The sequence below is a fragment of the Phaethon aethereus genome (genome assembly GCF_964289735.1).
Source record: "Phaethon aethereus genome assembly, chromosome: 12".
NCBI lineage: Eukaryota > Metazoa > Chordata > Aves > Phaethontiformes > Phaethontidae > Phaethon > Phaethon aethereus.
In genome coordinates, this window is record NC_138588.1 from 19177520 (window position 1) to 19197543 (window position 20024).

At 36.7% G+C, this 20024-nt stretch overlaps 1 protein-coding gene across 1 annotated transcript in view; it reads left to right on the forward strand.

Annotated features, from left to right (window-relative positions):
- Positions 1-1077: 1077 nt before the first annotated feature.
- Positions 1078-20024, forward strand: part of TLN2 (talin 2) — a gene marked incomplete at its 5' end in the record, with an annotated part of 110433 nt that continues 91486 nt past the window's right edge. Inside the window, 10 exons of the mRNA XM_082004923.1 lie at positions 1078-1213; positions 3912-4009; positions 4675-4804; positions 6174-6326; positions 7045-7187; positions 8652-8779; positions 14068-14131; positions 16234-16338; positions 18208-18363; positions 19237-19338. Of these exons, the coding sequence (XP_081861049.1) occupies positions 1078-1213; positions 3912-4009; positions 4675-4804; positions 6174-6326; positions 7045-7187; positions 8652-8779; positions 14068-14131; positions 16234-16338; positions 18208-18363; positions 19237-19338 (1215 nt within the window). The remainder of the gene's footprint in view (positions 1214-3911; positions 4010-4674; positions 4805-6173; positions 6327-7044; positions 7188-8651; positions 8780-14067; positions 14132-16233; positions 16339-18207; positions 18364-19236; positions 19339-20024) is intronic.

A 20024-nucleotide genomic window follows, 5' to 3' on the forward strand; every position in this document is an offset into this window, starting at 1 on the left:
GTAATCACAGACCTCAGTGCATAGGTGCATTGATGAAATGTAAATAGTGGTTCCTTCCTATTCCTTAAAGTGATTTTGCCAAACAGTACTGAGTATCTGGGCTGTAAAAAAGATGCACAACTGGGGTTTTAAATTTTTGTTTAACTACTGGAATTTGTCCTGCTCAAATTATCATCAGCAGCAGTAGTCCACAGAATCTCATGTCCTCCTATTTAAAATACACATCATGAATTTATGCAGAAACGATTTGGGGATTCTAGTAGATTCTGTATTTGTGCAGAAAGGACTTCAGTACTGAAGAGTTCTTGGAGATCACTATGGAAAGTCTAATGATGGAAGAGTGATTTGGAGTGTTGTGACAGTAAGAGAAGACACTGAAGACAAAACCCAGACTATCTACAAAATGAAACAAAACAAAAAGCATCTGTAGCTTCCTGTTTCTGTAGACAAATGCTGTCAAATTCAGTGAAGTTTCTGAAATAGAACAGAAATGAAAAACAGCTCATCCTTGAAGCTATTTTATGCTGTGCAACAGAATAAAAACATCTAGCAGATCTGTGTGGAGATATGAAAAAAGCCACAGCAGTATTGCACACTTTAGAATCTTTAGAAGGGAGAAGTTACGTACTAAGAAAATCCTGCGTTCATTTAAGTAGTTATTCTAAGCTGCTAGTCACCAGCTAATCAAAATAGTGTAATAAAAGAGTATGGTGAGAGAAAAATCTTTTTCTGTCAGTAGTAAATAAGTTGGCTATATACACAATAAGTGTATTGTTTCCCTATGCACCATTTTGATATTCCTCAAAGTATAAACATTTAAGTATGTGTAAACAAGGGTTGGGAAAATTAATTTCCAATATACCAAGAAAAATACATGTTTTGGATAATTCTTAGCTTGATGCTGCTAATGAGACTTTATATAGAACTGCATTTGAATACATACAATTCTACTGAAGTAATTTCATTTTTTTAATGAAAAGTTGAGTATATTGAAGCATTAAATGGAAAACTTGAAGCAATAATGCCATTACTGCTTTTTCAGATACTTTACTAGGAACTTGCAAGTGACTTGACACCATGGTAGCTCTTTCCTTGAAGATCTGTGTCCGCCAATGCAATGTAGTGAAGACGATGCAGTTTGAACCATCCACTGCAGTGTATGATGCCTGTAGAGTTATTCGTGAACGAGTGCCAGAGGCTCAAACAGGGCAAGGTGAGTTCCTGTATATGTCCTTAGTCAATTCATGGGCTGAATTGAAAATAAATATAGACCCACAGTTTTTTGACCGTGTTCTGTTCCTCCATTTATCTTTCAGATAGGAGGGTTTGTTCTTTTTTATTTAAATCCTAAGGCTCTGGAGTGAAAGGCACAAAAGGCAAACAGATTTTTAAGTGACAGAAGGTAGCTGCATTTTTTTTCTTCCATCCTGACAGAGATTTTTCTACAAAGGATGCTTTTTGATGGAACTTCAACTTCTTACATAAATTGCTTGCTTGCATGGAAGATGATTCCCACCCCTGCACCCCGCCTCCGCTCGGAGAGCAATTTTTCTGGTACCATCTTTTTAAAGCAATGTTTGTGGCAATGCTTTCTAGGAAAATCTGGGCAGACTTATTTTGTGCCTCAGCAAAGGAAGGGACAGGGTCAATATGAATTACAAACGAATGGCTGGACATCTCCAAAATATGCAAAGGGAAATGTTTGAAACTGGTTAATAAGTAAAAGCATCACCGTATTCACAATGGTGCTACGTGTTCATCAAATTTAACTGTCTCTGTACCTATTGAGCAGATTAGATGAATGCGGACTGAAATATGTCTTCACTTGGACAAAAGCTCTGTTTTAAATGTAGTCAAAGTTGTCAAAACACTCAGATTCTTCAGAAAATCCTTTGGTGTTGTACTGTATGTAATGCCACTTGACATATAATTCTTCAAAGCAGATTGTTTGTTGAGTTTTATGTACAGCTGTCAACCTTTAAAGCTGTTTCAAAAATCTTATCTGAACTGTTAGAAAAACTTACCAGTAATGGACAGTATTACTATTACTTAGAAATGCTTCTCCTTTGCAGGAGTTCTTAGGAAGTCTAGTTACAGAGCTTCAATTTTCAGATACAAGCTGTGCATTTTTACCATACTGATCTCTCAAGGCAGTGATTTTGAACAGCAGTTGAATTCAGAGAAGTTGAGTAATAAATATCCCCAAATGTCAAGAACCTCATAGAAAAGCCTATGAACTCTCCTCAGATTATACAGTCGGGCTTTTCCTTTATACATGATTGCAGTGCAATTACAAACTTCAAACGGCTTCATAAAGTTGAGTGATGAATAGAAATAAAATTACTAATATATCCTTTCCCCTTCTTTGTGGCTGTTAAAATGTGTGTGTTTTCCTGTTAGTTCAGAAGACTCATGGATCAAACTAGTTCCTGCACAACAGAAAATGTAACTGTCCTCCATTATGACTGTCAACCGTGCACATTTCACTTCTCCAACAAGCTTGCATGCTGGCACAAAGGTGGCCATGACGTTAGCATGGAAGTCGCACAGCTGCTACTATTTCATTACTAGGGTGCATCCCCCAGAAATGACTGTCGGAGCAGTCTGTGCTTCCTTGGTAATTCTGTGCAAGGTGCTTTGTGTGCTTCTGAAGGTCACAACCTATTTATAGGCACAAATCTAAAATTTTACGTAACTGATTGTGTATTGAATTTGTGTCATAAACATCTCTGTACATACGGATCACTTGGCTTTTCAGGGGAATTTTTAACTAAGGTCTACAAGAAAAGCTTTTCTTATTCAGTTGTTTGTGGAAGGATTCTTCCTTTGAAATTGTGTCTGTCAGTCAGTTACACTTTCATTAATTAAGTGTAAGGTCTTTTATATACTTGCACCAGTAGCAGTGTGTTTAATGTAAATGCTGTTAAATGTAAATTGTTGCTAGATGAAACAATGTCCAAAAATTGTAGCTATTTTTGCCTGACTTTTTGATCAGAGGGTCTGAACACGTGGCTCAAAGTAAACAAGGTACCATCCCTGCACCCAGGCTGTGTGCGTGCAGCTGGCCAGCTTGTCTGAAAAAGGCTGTTAGCTTAAACTGTAGAACTGCAGTTAGAGCAGGCTCAGCTGATGAACAGTAGTTTACGCTGTTTGTGATAGCGACGTGTACTCTATCAATTCTTCACGCATACAGATGGGCCTTAAGTCGACAAGTCATGGTCCTTCATTTTGTATACTTTGATGCCTAAGCCTGGGTTTGTTATTCTCTGTGGCAATGAAAGTTTTATCATTTACTTGTGATTCTGAAAGAATCAACTGGCGTGTGTTTAACCTGCAATAGATGCATGTTTTTCCTGAGACTGTTATTATGGATATAATTCTAAAAGCCTTGTATTTTCTTTAAATGCCTAAACCTGAAGCATCTACCAAAAAGATTCCGAAGTTTAGCATAAACTCAATATGAGAAGGGTTGGAAATAAAGTGGGGTTTTGTTTGTTTTGTCTTTTTTTTTTTAAATAGAACTACTGCTTGAAATAGTTTACTATGTTTAGGCCCAAACTGCTTGTATTTTTGGTTAGTCAATTCCAAAGCAGGACCTGTGGGCATTTAAAAAAGGTAATCTTGAAGAGAAGTAATGACAAATATAATACAAATTACACAGTAGATGTGACATGTTCTTGTCTAGTGAAGCTTTTGTTCAAGCCTCCTCTAAAGCCTGACCTACCCTGCTATCGGCTGCTAAGCTAAATATTTTCTGAAGCACAGAAAAAAATTTCTATCCAAGTTCATTAAGAATGGAAAGTAAGTGTAATGGAAGCTTGACCCTGAAGCTGAATACCCTTGAATAAAACCATGTTGGCTTTATTAGGTTTGATATTTTTCAGTGAGTCTCTGTCTCTTCTGTTCCACAGCCTCTGACTATGGATTGTTCTTGTCAGATGAAGATCCTAGAAAAGGTATATGGCTGGAGGCTGGAAGAACACTGGATTATTACATGCTGAGAAATGGGGTATGGGGCAAGTCTGTTGCTTCTTTCATCAACACATTTTCAGAAAAACTGTTTCCCATGTAGCAAGAAGAATGTTTAGCATTTGGAGGCGTAGGAGGGTCTTGAGCCTGTTCCTGACATTGGCCCACTTCTCTTCCTTGCTGTGCCTCAGTAGTTAAGTTTTTTTCCTGCGCCTGGCTGTGACTGTGAGCTACTGTGGCCAGCAGTGTCTTCACAGAATGACTAACAGAAAGATAAAAAGTAGATTTTGTAATAAGCTTTATATTTGAGGTGACCTTGCATTATAGTGTAGGCTTCTTGTATACTAAAGATGTTGAGGTCATACTTGCTCACATTATGGCTTGCATTACTGATTGCACCCAAAAGGCTTTGCTATCTCTTTTAAATACTAAACTAATTTTTGCAGCACAAAGGTTCTTTGGTCTGTTGTGCCCTGTCTAGGTTTTGGTCTTGCCAGCTAGGACAAGTTCTTGAAAACTGCCGTTGTCGGAGCTAAAAGTAGTCACTTCTCAAGTTTGTTACAGGAGTAAGTTTGCCTATACTATAACAAAGGAAAAATCTAGCTTGGAAGGTGGGGAGGGAATCCTGATTTAGTCATATAAGTTAGTGGGTTGGCTTGTGCTGGTTTCCAAAAGCATTTAGAAACAGTATTGTTTGCTTCCTAGGATATACTGGAGTACAAAAAGAAACAGAGACCTCAGAAAATACGTATGTTGGATGGTTCAGTGAAAACAGTCATGGTGGATGATTCAAAAACAGTTGGTGAATTACTGGTTACCATTTGCAGCAGGATAGGTAAGATTTTGGGTCTCGCATGCTTAAGAGTTTTGTTTTTTACACTTTTTTGAAATCTGTTGTCCAGGTTCTATGAAAGCCAGTAAAGTTAGCTATATCCTTAAACTTCAGTATTTAGCAGCTGAAGGCACAAAATTATCTGACAGTACAGTTACACATTTTTTATTATATGTTGCCTTTTACAGATGCTTTCCTTCTATGTGGGAGAGAATTAGAACTAAATTTATACCTAATTTTAATGGGATAAAAGATAAATACTGTTGACTGTGAAATATACCTAAACTTAGGGCTCTATATTGTTATGATTAAGAGCTTATCACAGTACTGTGTCATTTGTGAAATGATATATGGAAGCCATCCAGAGCAGCTGGTCAAGAGTGTTTTATATTGGTTATAGTCTGGTTTTGTATTTATCAAAATAGAGACATTTTGGAAAACTAATTCGTATTATATTCATATAAACATGCTCCAATATGGATTAGTTTAAATCATCTTAAAGCCTTCCTTAGTTCTCATTTAGAATTAAAGTGGCCTTAATTTGATTTAGATTAATTTACTTGGAAAGTGAATTAGCTAAATTTAAATCCATCCATTTCAATTCTTTTTGAGTGTTTCTATGCTGAATTCTAATGTGCTGTAACTAGTTTACTTCAAAAATTAGTTTGACTTATTTTCATGAATGTGGTCATGCAGGTGAACATTTAAGTCGCTTTCCTGTAAAACATAAACATGCTTTACCAAACAGTGGAATAAACCCAAGCAGAATAAAGAAATGAGAGCAACTGAAGACATATGCTAAATGTTGGGAACTGATTTTTGATTCAGTTTCATGTAAAATTCATAGGAAGAGTCGAGTTTTAAAACTCTGAAAAAAATAATATATTTCACATGGTTTCTGTTTCTCAGTCTGCTCTGCTACATTTCTTCCACACATTGTGGGAAAGCTGAAATTACTCAGATCTCAGGAAGCAATTGTAGGCATTCATGAAAGAAAATTTTCTATGGCATGTCTCCATTCTGGAATTTACTGCTATTTTAAATTCCATCATGTTTTTAAACTGGCAGCTTGTCTTGATAAATAATAAAAAAAAATTAGTATCTTTCTTAAAGTGGCAAATGCAGCATATGACGAAGGAATGATGTATTTGAAGGATAACGCCGGATACTGGAGAGATGTCTTGAATGTGAAGTTTTTGATTATTGTTGGTATCTCCTTCCTTACACACTGTTTTAGCATTTAATCTGGAATATCTTTACTATACTTGAAATTAACCATTGGTGTTTTAATATATGGAAAAGAGTATTTGACCCATCCTAAAATATATTAAATTTTTATTGTTAAAAACACTGGATTTATCTGTAATTCCAGGAATAACAAATTATGAGGAATATTCCTTAATCCAGGAGAGCATCGAAGAGAAGAAAGAGGAGAGTACAGGAACACTTAAGAAAGACAGGACGTTGTTGCGTGATGAAAGAAAAATGGAAAAACTGAAGGCAAAGCTTCATACAGATGATGATTGTGAGTAGTGTACTCCAGGATAATTCTTTGATTAATATCTTTCCACAGTATAGTGCAATAAAGCCATACAGGAATGCATTTTTAGATTATTCAGTGTGTCTCAGTTGATCCCTACCTGTGTTTTGCACCCTTTTATATATAATGTCGTCTACTACTGAGTATTTTTAAAATTAGGTAAATGGACAAGTTGTTACCTCTAGCTATGAGAGTCAGCAGGTGTTTTGAAGTGTTTTTTTGTTATTTTTTTGGTGGGGGAGTTGTAACTTAAGTGTGAAAAGTTATTTCTATAATGACCACTTTCTCCCCTTCATTGAAGTTGGATATTTAAATACTGATGCCTACTGAAAGCCATCAAAATGTAGTTTTGTCTTTGAAGGTATAAATTTTTGCCAAAGAACTAAGACAGTATTTGATTTGGTTTATGTGTAAAGTCATAAGAACAGTTTCTTTCTGTTTTATGTTAAGGTACTAAGATTAACTGGCTGGTAGGAAGATGTTTTAAAATTATATTCAGGGGTAAGAAAAGTAAACAGCAGTGCTGTTCTTCAGTTCTTGTTTGTAGCAACTTTCAACACTGATGACTAGAAACAAATGAAAACATTTTTTGCAGAGTTCCCCCTCAAGTGGAAATGCCAGTTATCACATGATTTTTACAACAGCTTTTAACACTGGCAACACTGCGTATTTAGTAATGTGCATGTCTATGGTTCTGTTACAGTAAATTGGCTAGATCACAGCCGAACATTTAGAGAGCAAGGAGTTGATGAAAATGAAACACTACTGTTGAGACGAAAGTTCTTTTATTCAGACCAGAATGTAGATTCAAGAGATCCTGTTCAGCTTAATTTGCTCTATGTTCAGGTACAGTATGTGGACCAGAAGTACAGGTTGTACCTTGTCTGAGGAAACTTGTGTAGGTTAATTAGAAAAATTTTGTTGCTGAAATACTCCATCTTCTAGAATTCCAGTTCTGGATGTGCTTTGATTTTCCATTTTTGTCTGTCCCTCCAGGAATACGTGATAACGCAGAAGCTTTGCTGATTTTTTTTAATCAAATACTTTCAACCCAATAATGGACACTGAACCAAAAATCCACTGACTTTCACATCCCGTTTCCTTAAAATTCATGAATGTCTATAGTCTTTTAAGTTGTTCTTTCTAGTTCTTCTCCCCATTCTCTTCTATAGGTGATGCTTTCTTTGTAATACAAAATCTCAGGTCAGTCTTGCAAACAGCTTTCTGCTTCTCATATCTTTTTCTCTCCACCTGATCAGTGAGAGAGCTTCTTCTTTTTCACTCCCCTTCCAATCTGCAACCCAGACAGCACACAAGGCAAGCAGGATACCTATTCAAAGTGGACCATATCTTGTAACACAGTGGGCGTCTACCTAGGCAGGTTCCCCGCACTGTTAGAGGTACTATACATATGTTAGCAAAGCCGAGAGCTTTATGCAGAAGATACTATTTAACTGAAGGCTCCAGTGAAGTTGACTGTAATACAGTCTGAGAAAAGCAGGCTTTTAAACTCTTTAAGTTTTTTTAAAAGTAAAAAAACCCAAAACAAAACATTGAAAGTCAATGGAATGTTCAGTAGTTATACTTGCAGCTGATTCAAATGGGATTGTTCTAAATTGCATTTTAAAACTCTGAGTCAAAAGGTAAAGATGGCATTGCTTGTAAAACTGCATTACATTTTTCAAGTACGTTAGAAGATTATCACATTGAGCTGTTCTCCTGCCAGTTAGATACTTAAGGCCACTGTTAAGACATTATGTGTCGATGCTGCCTTGTCATTGTTTTGTCTATGGATGGAGGAGCCTTCTATTGCCAAAGCTATAAAATCTATCATCTTCTGTAACCTCTAAATTTAAACAAAAGGAAGGAAAATGCTGTTTCCCTTCTCCTGTTGCCATTTCTATAATACTAATTTGTTTTTTACTTACTAGTTATGCAGATCATTTTCCCTGCTATTACAAAGTGGTAAGATAAAGGGTTTTACATGTGTGTATGTACACACACATATATGTGTGTATACACATATGTCTTCTATATACACGTATGGCAGGAAATGGGTGTCAAGTCCTCTTTTTGATGCAAGTTGTTGCAGTCGTGTTTTCAATAAATGTCTATAGATATTCACCAGAAAATAATCTAGCCCTTTGATTTTTTTATTAGTCATAAACACATCCAGAATGGAATAATAAAGATATTCAGACAGAAAAGTGTGTTGCTGGATTCTTGGGCCATGTTCAAGCTTTCAGGGAATTTCAGAGATGTAATAGTTATTTTGGATGTCCCTGACATGTCTTTACTTACCTCCTGCAGGCTCGTGATGACATTCTGAATGGTTCCCATCCCGTCTCCTTTGAGAAGGCCTGTGAGTTTGGAGGCTTTCAAGCACAGATCCAGTTCGGACCTCATGTAGAACACAAACACAAACCTGGATTTTTAGAGTAAACACATCTAACTTCTAAATTTGGGTGACCTCAAGTGTAACTATTATTGAGCTGTCGCAAACTAAATGCATTTTAGTTCTTCGGGCAGAGGTAATCAGATTCAGTGTGTTTTCTGTAGCAGTCTCCCTGTGAAAGGAGCTTTAGTGCACAAATCAGCAACCCCAGATGATGAGGGGACCTTTGGCAGTGGCTTATTAGGCAGCCCAGGGCGCCAGCTCCTCACAGGGTGCCTGTTAAGTATGCAGCTGGATTCCCCAAGCACCTGGTAATGTGTGAGAACTGAGATTTTGTTCTTCCTTAGAAGTCTACTTCCGCCTGCGTTTAGTAATGCCATGTGTGAATTAAGCATGCATCAGTATATATTGCAGATGTTTGATTTGCTAGGAAAGTACACTAATAGAAAGATGGTTTCTCATTTGAATGAAGTTAATATTGCTGTCTGTAGAGGTTAAATTTTCCAAACTTTTAAGTGGCATTAATCAGTTGTTCAGATTCGTGCTCTCGTGGCATTGTGTGAATGGAGATCTAGAATTGTGCTCTTTGTTTCAGGTGTGGACAGGAGTCCTGCTTACAAGTGGCCCATCCTTTAACCTTTATTGTGATGCTTACTTTACTGCTATCAGCAGGGCAAGTTTAGTTTGACTGAAATTTAGATGTCTCATTTTTCTACTGATTTTGATTGGTTTGCTGCAGTAGAGTTTTTCTCAGCCAGAGTCTGAGGAAAGGAATGTAGGAAGGTTGAAGCAAGCTATTTACTGCACAGTCCATCAAGCCTTGCCTAGATATGAGGCTCATAGATCCCTTAATGGGGTGCACAAAACAATGTGTGCATATTTGGTTTCTGTCCTGTTCCACTGGCCAACTGCTCAGTGCTGACTCTCGTACTTCCTTTGTGAGCCTGAGTCTGGGGTTTACTGTATCTCAGGGAATCACTTTAAAATGGTGGCTTGCTTTGGAACATGCTGTGCTGCAACATTTGAAACAATTCACTTTTGAAAGATTTTCCTGAAGTGTAGCAGTTCAGTTATGCAGACAAACAATGTGAACAAATATCCTTCAGTTCCGATTAATAATCAGCTTTTCTTTGTAGTGTCTGTCTGCTACTGATTGGCCTGTGAACCTTTCCTAATAGAGCTACTGATGTCTAAGAATTATGGGGACTCAGTGTAACAGCTTCAGTGTACTCATGGTTCTTTTTCCCTAGACTTGTGACGAGTTATACAACGATCTTCCTCTGGGATTTGTCCATTGTCTTCTTATTCTTCCTTTCTCTGTCCACTCAAGAGTATTCGTGCAGCAAACCACTACTTTTAGTGGTTTTAGTATTACCTCATGACAAGCTAATGTTGTGTCATGGTAATGATTTCAAGAGTTAGGTGTTGCCAGCAATAGTTGTTTTTAATTTTTAAAGCAATAATTCCCCACAAACCTAACCATCATTTTTTGCAAACTGCTGCACAGAGTTCAGTTGCTTAAATTTTTCTAGGTTCTTCTAGGTGTTCTACTTGGTCTTTCAGTATAAAAATTTTTTTTTTTCTTTTTTCGAGCTCCCATATATTAATGGACTGAAACTGCTGGCTGGATGATATTTCTGCTTTGTATGCAATGCTAAATATTTTGAAGTCCATCACAGAATAAAGGCAGAACACATATAAAGTACTTTTTTTTTTTTTTTTAATCCAAATAGGCGTAAGGCATAAATAAGTGAACTGTATGTTAGAAAGAGAATGATACTCCAGTGGAAATCATTTAGAACTAGAATTCCAAAATTTAAAACATTGTTATTTTCTGCAGGGAATTTTCTCTACTATAGGTTTATTTTCATTGAAGTGGGCTTTGACTGTATTAGGATCAAGCCTTGCAGTAATTGCTCACTGTTCTGGTGTATAATCAGTTTCATAAAATTAAGGATTTCTCATTTAGAAGTAATTCCCTTTTTGTCCTCTGTAGAGAATCCTGCTCCAGAACTGTAAGTCCCTAGTCATTGCCTTCAAATTTCAAGTGTGTATGTTTATGATTTAACGTTGTATACATTTGGCTGTAGCCTTCATGACAGCTGTTTTGTGAAACCTCATGCTTTTGTTCTGTGAGTCTAAACAAGCCAAGCGCTCCTGACTCATTATGAACAATATATATAAATAGTTCAGATAAATGCTGATTTTTCTTTTTCTGAAAATGCATCCCTCGTCCTTTCAGAAAAAACTTGTTTTTTTCTTGAAAAAGATTGAGATTTTTTTTAAGTATCATCCAACTATTTCCTATTCTTTGGTGGATGAGCATTGATTCTTTTCAAGTATGAAAGGAATTATGTTTTCTGTAAACTGTATGCTGTAGCTCATTATGTGAAATGCATTTGAAAGCTCTGCATTCACTCACCACTGAAATCTGAACATGCTACAGATTCTCTTAAGGAGAATCTGTGTCTGCTCATACAGAAAACATCATGTAACAGACTAGTATTAGTATTTCATAGCATTGTTTTGAAACAGCTTAATTTCGTTTCCCTTATCTGCAATATGTTTTTATAGAGAGATCTTTTGTATCCTATTTTGTCATTGATAAATGATTCTTGGCACAGATGAAGATTATTGCCTGCTTCTTATTAAGACTTTGGTATTGATTATTGGAATTTCCTTGAAGCTTATGCCAAAGTAAATTGTGAAAACTCTTAAACTATCAAATTGCAAATAGTCCTTCTTCATGCCCTTCCGCACAGGTGAAGTTTTGCATTGCACCTACAGAGGTACACTGTATTTAAACTTGCTGAGAGAATATCTAATAAAGAACTCGTACTGTTCATATGCAGATAGGAAAGGAGCAGCTCAAACTGCCCACTTAAGCTTTTTATTTCCAAGCACGCTTGGTAACCAATAAACTCAATTCTTTAATCTAGCCTGTTTTACTGTCTTAAACTGCCTTTTTTAATAACACTGGATATACTTTTATACTCATGAAAAACAATATGTTGCACTCGTATAACTTTTTTAAGAACTCTAGGAACAAACTCACAGTAAATGAAGTTAAATAAACACTGCTTGCTATTAGATGTTTTTTTTTTAAGAGTTCATTGTCCATTGTAATAATGTGTAATTAAGAGATTTAAGAAGGCTAAATGATAATATATTCCAGCTGTTTTTGCTAACTCCATTAAAAAAGCTGCTAAACAAAGTGAAACTATCGTTGCATCGTAAAGAAAGTATCTTAGTTATAGGTAGCATTAAAATAATTTCGGTCTGTTTCCAGCTAGGATTTCACCCTTTCATTTGAGATGATTACTTGTCTATTGATTGAAAAATAATGGAAGGTGACACAAGGAAAAAGCATCCAATCTAGCTGCCAGCTACATGTGCAGGAGTATACCAAGTGGTGCTTAGTGGACAAAGTGCAAAGTTGTTTTCCTAACTCTTGCTGATTAAGAAGCTCCAAATAATGTTTGCTCAGCAGAGTCTTCTTAAAGGGTATATTAGTTAACAAAGTAAGTACACATGCTTAAAAATATAATGGTCTCGATAGATTATCTATATACAAATATCTGAACAGATTAACTCTGGTTAATAAAAGATGAGAACTGGAAGTGCCTTGATAACTATCATTTTTCTATCTATATCCATTTCCAGAATTAAACTGGGTTTAACTGTGGTTTGGGGAGGTGTTTTTGTTGGGTTTTTTTATTGTTGTTGTTTTTTGTTGTTTGTTGTTTTCATTTGCCTTGGAAGTGAATTTAACCAAACTGGTTTGAATTTATGAAATTCTGTATAAAGGCACCAGTTGTTTCAGAATAACCGCACCAGCTTTTTAGGGTAATAAGCTGTATTCAGTCCTTATCTACAAAATTAATTTGGCTCTCCAGCCTTCCCTACCCCATGATGTGTCTGTGTAAATAAATTCTGAAAAGAGATTACATTATCATGTATTAGTGAGATGTAACTACTGGAACATTGGAAGAAAGATTAGCAAGAACAGTTGTTCTTAGTTTGATTTATATTGCTAGAGCTTTATGGAAAGAACAAAATGAGTGATACTCTTCTCAGTATTTTGGAAGAAAGCACAAAATTCCGATTTAGTCTTTTGAGTTATTTTGTTTGTTGTTTGTAATGGCAGGCTATTGTGTTGAAAAACAAAAAAACCACACTAAACAACCCCCCCCCCAAACACCCGCCCCCCCCAAAAAACAAAACAAACAAACAAAAAAAACCCAACCTGTAGAACAGCTGAGCAAATTTTTTGCCAATCTTTTTTAAAAAAATCCATCCTTCTCGAAACTTGTAGCTTTCTATGATAGTGGGTAGTTCTAGCTTTCTGTGTTAGTGTGCTTGCTTACTGAATAAATCAAAATGAGGAGATTCTCCAGTCATACTTTCTCTGTGTCCAAAGTCGGGGGCATCCTTAGAAACCAATTTTTTTAACTGTGGAAGTTTATTCAGGCTGAAAATGAACCGCTGAATATATGACACAGTTTCATCAGAGTATGAAGATGGGAGGGTGCAATCCAGAAAAGAACTTATGTTTTTTAAAGCATGATGTTGATATGTCTTCAAGATGAGGTGATATTTGGCTGAGATAAAGGGTTTATTTTAATATACAGCAAGGAGGTACAAGTGGTGTGTTTGAAGATTCTTTCTGACTAAACTCCATCATGGAGGCTGAATTTGCTTAGTTTACTTTGTATTCTGAGACCCTTTGTATCTATCTGCTGCAGAAATTAGGACTGGTTATTTATGACACTGTTTTTGAGATGGTGACTGGTATTAAGTGTCCATTTAAATAAATGGCTTTGCAGTTTTTCAGTAAAATATTAGTGTTCTAACATTTCTTGGAAGATGCAGAGGAAGAACTTGGTCCTGCATGTCAGTAAATCAAAGTGCTACTGGAAAGTAATAGCAGTGATCAGAACTCAGACACAGAGCTGACTCAGGCTTTCATGTCCCCTTCTTCCCTGAGATTACAATCATTGTATTTGGATTTAGATGTGAACACCTCTGAGCTGCTGAGGGACATCATACAGTTTAAGAATGGGAAGTGTCCCAGCTATTATCTGCTTTTGATGACTCTTAAAACATGAAGAGGTATTACATGGGGTTGTAACTAAAGTGTTTTTCTTAATTATGCAGGGTATCCTCTTGCTCTCAACCCACTCCGAGTTTTGTTCACTGCATAGATATTTTATGCCCATTTTAGGAAGCTTGCAGGACTTAATGCCAATAAAGGAGCATAAAAAGTATCCCTCCTCAGGAAGGCGCCATTAACTATGGAATTGTTTGTTGTGTTGTTTTTTTTTTTCCCAGCCTAAAAGAATTCCTGCCTAAAGAATATACCAAACAAAGAGGGGCTGAAAAGAGAATATTTCAGGTAATTGTGAGGCTGAAAAACCTACTATAGTTTCACTTCCTGTGTAAGAAAAATACGAGCTTTCACAGGTGTAATACTCTATATATACTTGAATTATGTAACTATCAGAAAAGCAAGTGTAAAGAATCTGACAGCTTTGCTTTTGTTTCTTCAGCAGATTTATTGTCCTGGTCCTTTTTTCTTCACTGATGATTATTCAGTGTAATCTGTTGAAAGGAAAAGAGTCAGTATTCAATACTCTTAAGATCTTTTTCTCAGTTGCATTAAAATGTAAGGATGTGTATTTGTACTAAAATAGAGGCACGTTTAGGAAAAACAGTTTTAATTTCATGCCTTCATTATTCAAGCATGAGCTTCAAGTGATATGGAGTTCTGCTAGCTAATGTTCGAGATGTGTCTGGGAATCACACAGTTGAGTATAAAATGTAGTGATACTGTTGCAAGTGGTCTCAGAGTTTGAGTACTGTGGATACACTAAACGTTTGTGCCTACTGAAATACAAGTTTGGCAATACAATGTAAGTTGAAAAATTCTGAGGTCAACAGCTGAAATAGTCATACAGCTTCTGGAAGGACATACCAGTGACCTGTGATCTCCACTTGGGAGACAAGTTGAAGAGCAGGAACAGATCACATACAAAACTGGTCTGTTCCACTCCCAGTCTAGGAATTCTGTAGCTCAGTAAGGCTGTTCTGCCTGCAGCTTGTAGTACTTCCTTGTAGATGAGGTTGTCTAACGCTTTTCTGTATACCTTTAGCTGGTGGCAGTGATGTTGCAGTTTAACCGAAAGAAGATTCATTCACTTCTGAGTATTGCTATCATGCCATTCATTGCACGTGATTTTTTTGCCCTTGTCAAATACGATCTCTAAGTAGTTTCAGTCATCACATACAGCAGTGCACAGACAGGAAGTTCATCAGTGAGGGCACTGATGCTGGGCAAAGACACAACAGCAAAGTAGAATAAGCAAGCTGTCTTTTTGAAAAAATCAGCTGTTGCCCTGAGTTATAAAATTCTTGAATTTGGCAGGTGATTTTCACCAGATATTCCATCTGCAATGACTACATTTGAGCTCCTTGCTGTTTCAGGATCCTGGTTGTGTTCTTTGTGCTGAATTTAGATGCAAAAGGGGTTTTGCAGTTGCAGTTGCTCCTCCCACTGCTGCTCCGTGGAACATTGTCAAGATGGCAACTTAAACTCGAGTGGGAAAGTGTTTCCCCATGTTGTTGGTGCTCCCCCTGCTGCCATCAGTCAGCATGAAAGAGGTGGCAACCGGCAGTTCAGAAGAATGAGAGGAAGATAGGGCGTGACAGGCAATCCCACAAACAGTATTTAAATATCAGAAAGGTCTAGGGTAGGAGAGCAGATGCTGAGATGAAGTTTGAATAGGTAATATTAGTAGTTGTCATTACTTACAGGTAATGAAGTTTACTAATGAGTAAATTGTTTAAAGGATAAATAGAAGTTGAGTTACAAGACACACCTAGATGAGTATTTCAAAATGAACTATTTGGAAAAATCATTGCTTCTTCCTCACCTGTAGAATTCTTCTCATGTGATGGAAACAAATGCGGATACCTGTGCAACTGGCAAAAAAAGCCCATTGAAAATGCCTACAAGAGGCGTGAAATGGTCAATCACAAGGCATGAGGCTCTCACAAATCAAAAGTTTTGGGCACAAAGCAGGAATAAATAGTCTGTTTGTGGGAAAAAAAATATGGATGCTGGGTCTTTGAAATTATTTTAACACACTGAGTAAAGAGGCATTAATTATATGAATTCCAATGGTGTCAAATAGCAGCAATACCTAGAATTTTAAACTGTTTCAGAAGTGGCTTAAACGTGCTTGTTGATTTGAGGCACAGATAGAATGGATCATGGTCAAAGAGGAGTGTTCCATTTGCACAGGTTGTTTACGTTCTCCAGTGTGAGGACTTATGGGATACAGTCTTACTAACAATTCTAGCCAGTATTTTTTTCAAATATTCTAATTGTAATGTTTATTAACTAAGCATCATTAAACAGGTAAAAGCTATACCCTTTTTTTGTTTGTTTCCAGTCAGCATTGTTTCTGCCTAAGTGATACTGAACTCTCATTGCAGGAACACAAAAACTGTGGTGAGATGACTGAAATAGAAGCCAAAGTGAAGTATGTGAAGCTAGCCCGTTCCCTGCGGACTTACGGAGTGTCATTTTTTCTTGTTAAGGTAATGTAGGTCTTGCTGTGACCTTATTGTATGCTTGGTTATGTATTACCTCAGATTCTGTGCTAAGCAAAGGTGAAAGATGTTCTTTTGGCCTTCTGTCTGAAAGTAGCATTTGGAAAAAAGTGTAAATTACTACGTGGAATAGAATTATAATTTCAGTTTAAATCCTTGTCATACCGCTTCCAGAAAGAAAGTTGAGTCTGACATGATTTAATTTTAAACTGACATTTCTCCTGTTTTCTTTTGATTACCAACAAAGTACTGTCTTCAGAAAAATATTCACAAAGAACTCATAAGTTGTTCCTCTTTAGAAGTTTAATGATAATATGAATTGCATGCTGAAAAACTGCATCTGAGGAACAACTTCATCAGCTGCATGATTAATTTCTTTTAATCCCTACAGCAAAAGAGGTCATGGTCTTAAGGCTGTTGAAACAATTTGGTACCAAGATACTGATGTTCTACTGTGAAAATGGGACTGAAGCATCAATGCCCGAGTGTTCAGTATCCACTGACATAGAATTGAAAGGAGGCTAAATTTAGGCAAACGTTTTCATTCTTATGTTCCCACAGTTACAGCACAGAATCTCTGTGGGGAGCTGAGTATCAATAGGTTGCCTTTTCCTAAAGTACTTAGTCATCCGCAAATTCTAGTGAAGCAGAATGAAGGTGAAAATACAATGAAGAATGTGCAGAGGATGCTACTATTAACATGGCACGCTTTGAAAGACCTCCTTGTTCTCTTGCTTCCTTTAAGGGAATATGTCTTGTTAGGCACCATTAATGCTGAAAGGTGTCTCAACTCTAACAGAGCTGTGTATTAAAAGCTTTACTAAAGTTATGATGTGCAGTTTTCAGTAACTAAAATATTAAAACTACCAAGTAGGCATGTTTAGAACAATTGCTAATTCAGTGGGGGTTTGTTAACACAGTGTAGCTAAGCTGTATGGTAACAGGTCAAAATATCTTTGTATTTTTCATTAATACCTTGCTTTCTTGTGTCATAGCTTAAAGCAAACAATAATTGAATCAAGTAACCATGTCATGAAGCTTCTGCTGGAAGGAATAATTGGTCTTTTTAAAAGTCTATCAAATGACCTACTATGTAAATAGGAATTGATTCTTTGTGGCCTACATAAATTCAGGGGAACGGGATATGTGGATTCATTTCAATTTTATGGTAGATTTTATGTAGCAAATTATTCTTGGGTCTATACTCTGCAACCTTGGAAAACGAAAGAGGCAGAATGTCCAACAAATTGGACAGCTGGCAGCATGCAGATTGACCCTGCCCCCTTCCTTGTGATACTTGCGTGGGGTAGGATGTTCTCATGGATTGAAAAAAACTAAGACTTAAAATCCAAAATATGGGACAAATTTGGGCTGATCTTGCCTAATTATCAGCCCCAGGGGGCCTTCCTTTCCTTTACTTTTATAATTTTATAGAGAAATGCTGAGTGCAACCTAAATTCTCACTCCTCCTGATGCCAGTTTCCCACTCAGCTTCTCTAATATGGTTTTTACAGAGCAAGTCTTGTGTCTAGAAGGACTCCCATCATGTTTTCTTTTTTGAAGTAACTTCCAAAGATTTGTTATCACAATCCCTAAAATGCTGCTTTTTGCTAGAGGAGGAAGAAAAGGGAGTGTCTTTTGAACTGCAATAGTAAAGATCCAGTAAAGACCAGAGCTCCTTAATGCTAATGCATTGCCTGAAAATCACTGTCTGTGACCAAACTGAGCCTGGAGTTTTAAATTGTCCTCATCTGCATGCCAGTTGCTTGCCTTTGTCAGTATATTCCATCATGCTTTTCCTTTCTCCTACGGCAATCTCCATTTGAATGAAAAACAATCTTTCACACCTTGTTGTAGGAAAAAATGAAAGGCAAAAACAAGCTGGTTCCTCGTTTGCTGGGTGTCACCAAAGACTCGGTGATGCGTGTGGATGAGAAGACCAAGGAAGTGTTGCAGGAATGGCCACTGACAACTGTGAAACGCTGGGCTGCTTCACCTAAAAGCTTTACTCTGGTAATCTTTTTGTATATATTCAGAGGAAGAGGGATCTATGTGGCAAAGAGAAAGGAAGATGGACTCAGAACAGTTTTCTTTAATGTAACTTGTTCTATCCGAATTTTCTAGCATTAGAGTCACTGAGACCTAAACTAATAAACTGGCCCATATTGGTGTCTAGGGTCAATCCATATTTTGATATTTCTCGATGGACCAGTTCCTCAAAAGTACTGTTTAAATCTTTTTCCAAAAATACTTCCTAAATCTGTTCTGCGCCTAATGACTAAAACAGTTAAGAAAACATCACTATTCACACCTACTTAAACTCTTAGGATGCTTGCCATTCATAATGCACTTTGTAACTTGCAAAATATGAGCATAAATAGAGCTAGATGGTTCATTAATACATTTGGTAATTACGGATTTAAAGAGCTTGCATGAATGTGATGGTGTTTTAATTATTTGGTCCGTATCCACTGCATTTGGATATGAAAAGATTGTTTAAAGTGGTAGAGCAAGAGGCAGGGGCTAGAAAATTATATGCACTTTAATCATGTGCATCTAATTTCCAATTGCATGGGTGATTATGCTTTAAAATAAAATACTGAAGACTTTTACCCATTCTTCAGTGACTGAGTCTGATAAAGTCAGACTCTGGCATTTCAATTTATGAAACATCTATGATTCAGCTGCAATAAAAAGCATCCTTCCCCTTTCCTCACCCTGGTTTAGAATCTTGGAGCAGTTTCATTTATAGTTGGATATAATGAAATGTCTATGCGAACAATTTTAAAATTTGAATTCTCTCACTCATATTTGGTACTGTTTCTTCATTTATTTATTTGCCATTTTCAAAGAGCGTTTCTCCCTCCTCCCACTCTTTTCCTTCAGGATTTTGGTGAATATCAGGAAAGCTATTACTCAGTACAGACCACTGAAGGAGAACAGATCTCTCAATTAATTGCAGGTTACATTGATATCATCCTAAAGAAGGTATAGTATTAAGCTGACATGTAGTAAAAATGCAGTAAAAACCACTGTACAGCAGTGCAAAAGCTCAAATGTGCAAGCCGCAGTTCTCTTTCATGGAATCAGTGTTGTATCTTATGTTTTGACGTTACTAATTTTTACCTTTAAGTAATACAAGCTCTTTCCCTTTAACTTAAATGGGTGCTTCTGGAAAATATCAAGACTGTTAACTATAGCGGTAGTATGGGTCAGGTTCAGTACAGCATGCTGGGACTTTGTTTTTCTGTCTGGAAGGTGAATTGGTGCCTATGAGTGTATATCCAGAAAAGAGTCCAAAGCTTCACCTGTGGATTTTAAGCTATGGACCAAAGTGGTGAATCAGGTGGGAAGAAATGATCCCCTGGAAGCAGCATTTAAAACTACATTAAGGACTACACAATAGTTGTCTAGCAGGTCTTGTATATAATGCATCAAAGCTGAGAACGTTTTTCGGCAAAAATGAAAGAAAAAAAATATTTTTTAAAAATCATTATATTACATTAAAAATACTGTGATCAGTAAAGCAAAGAATTACATCTCAGTTGTACAGAGAGAGGGACAAAATCAGTGTTTGTGAAGAGGCCAGACTATCTTGAAACTTTTTATGGAGTGTGCCTGCCAGGAGAGAGGAGAGGCTGATGCGCATCTCCAGCATTCAAAATACTCACAAG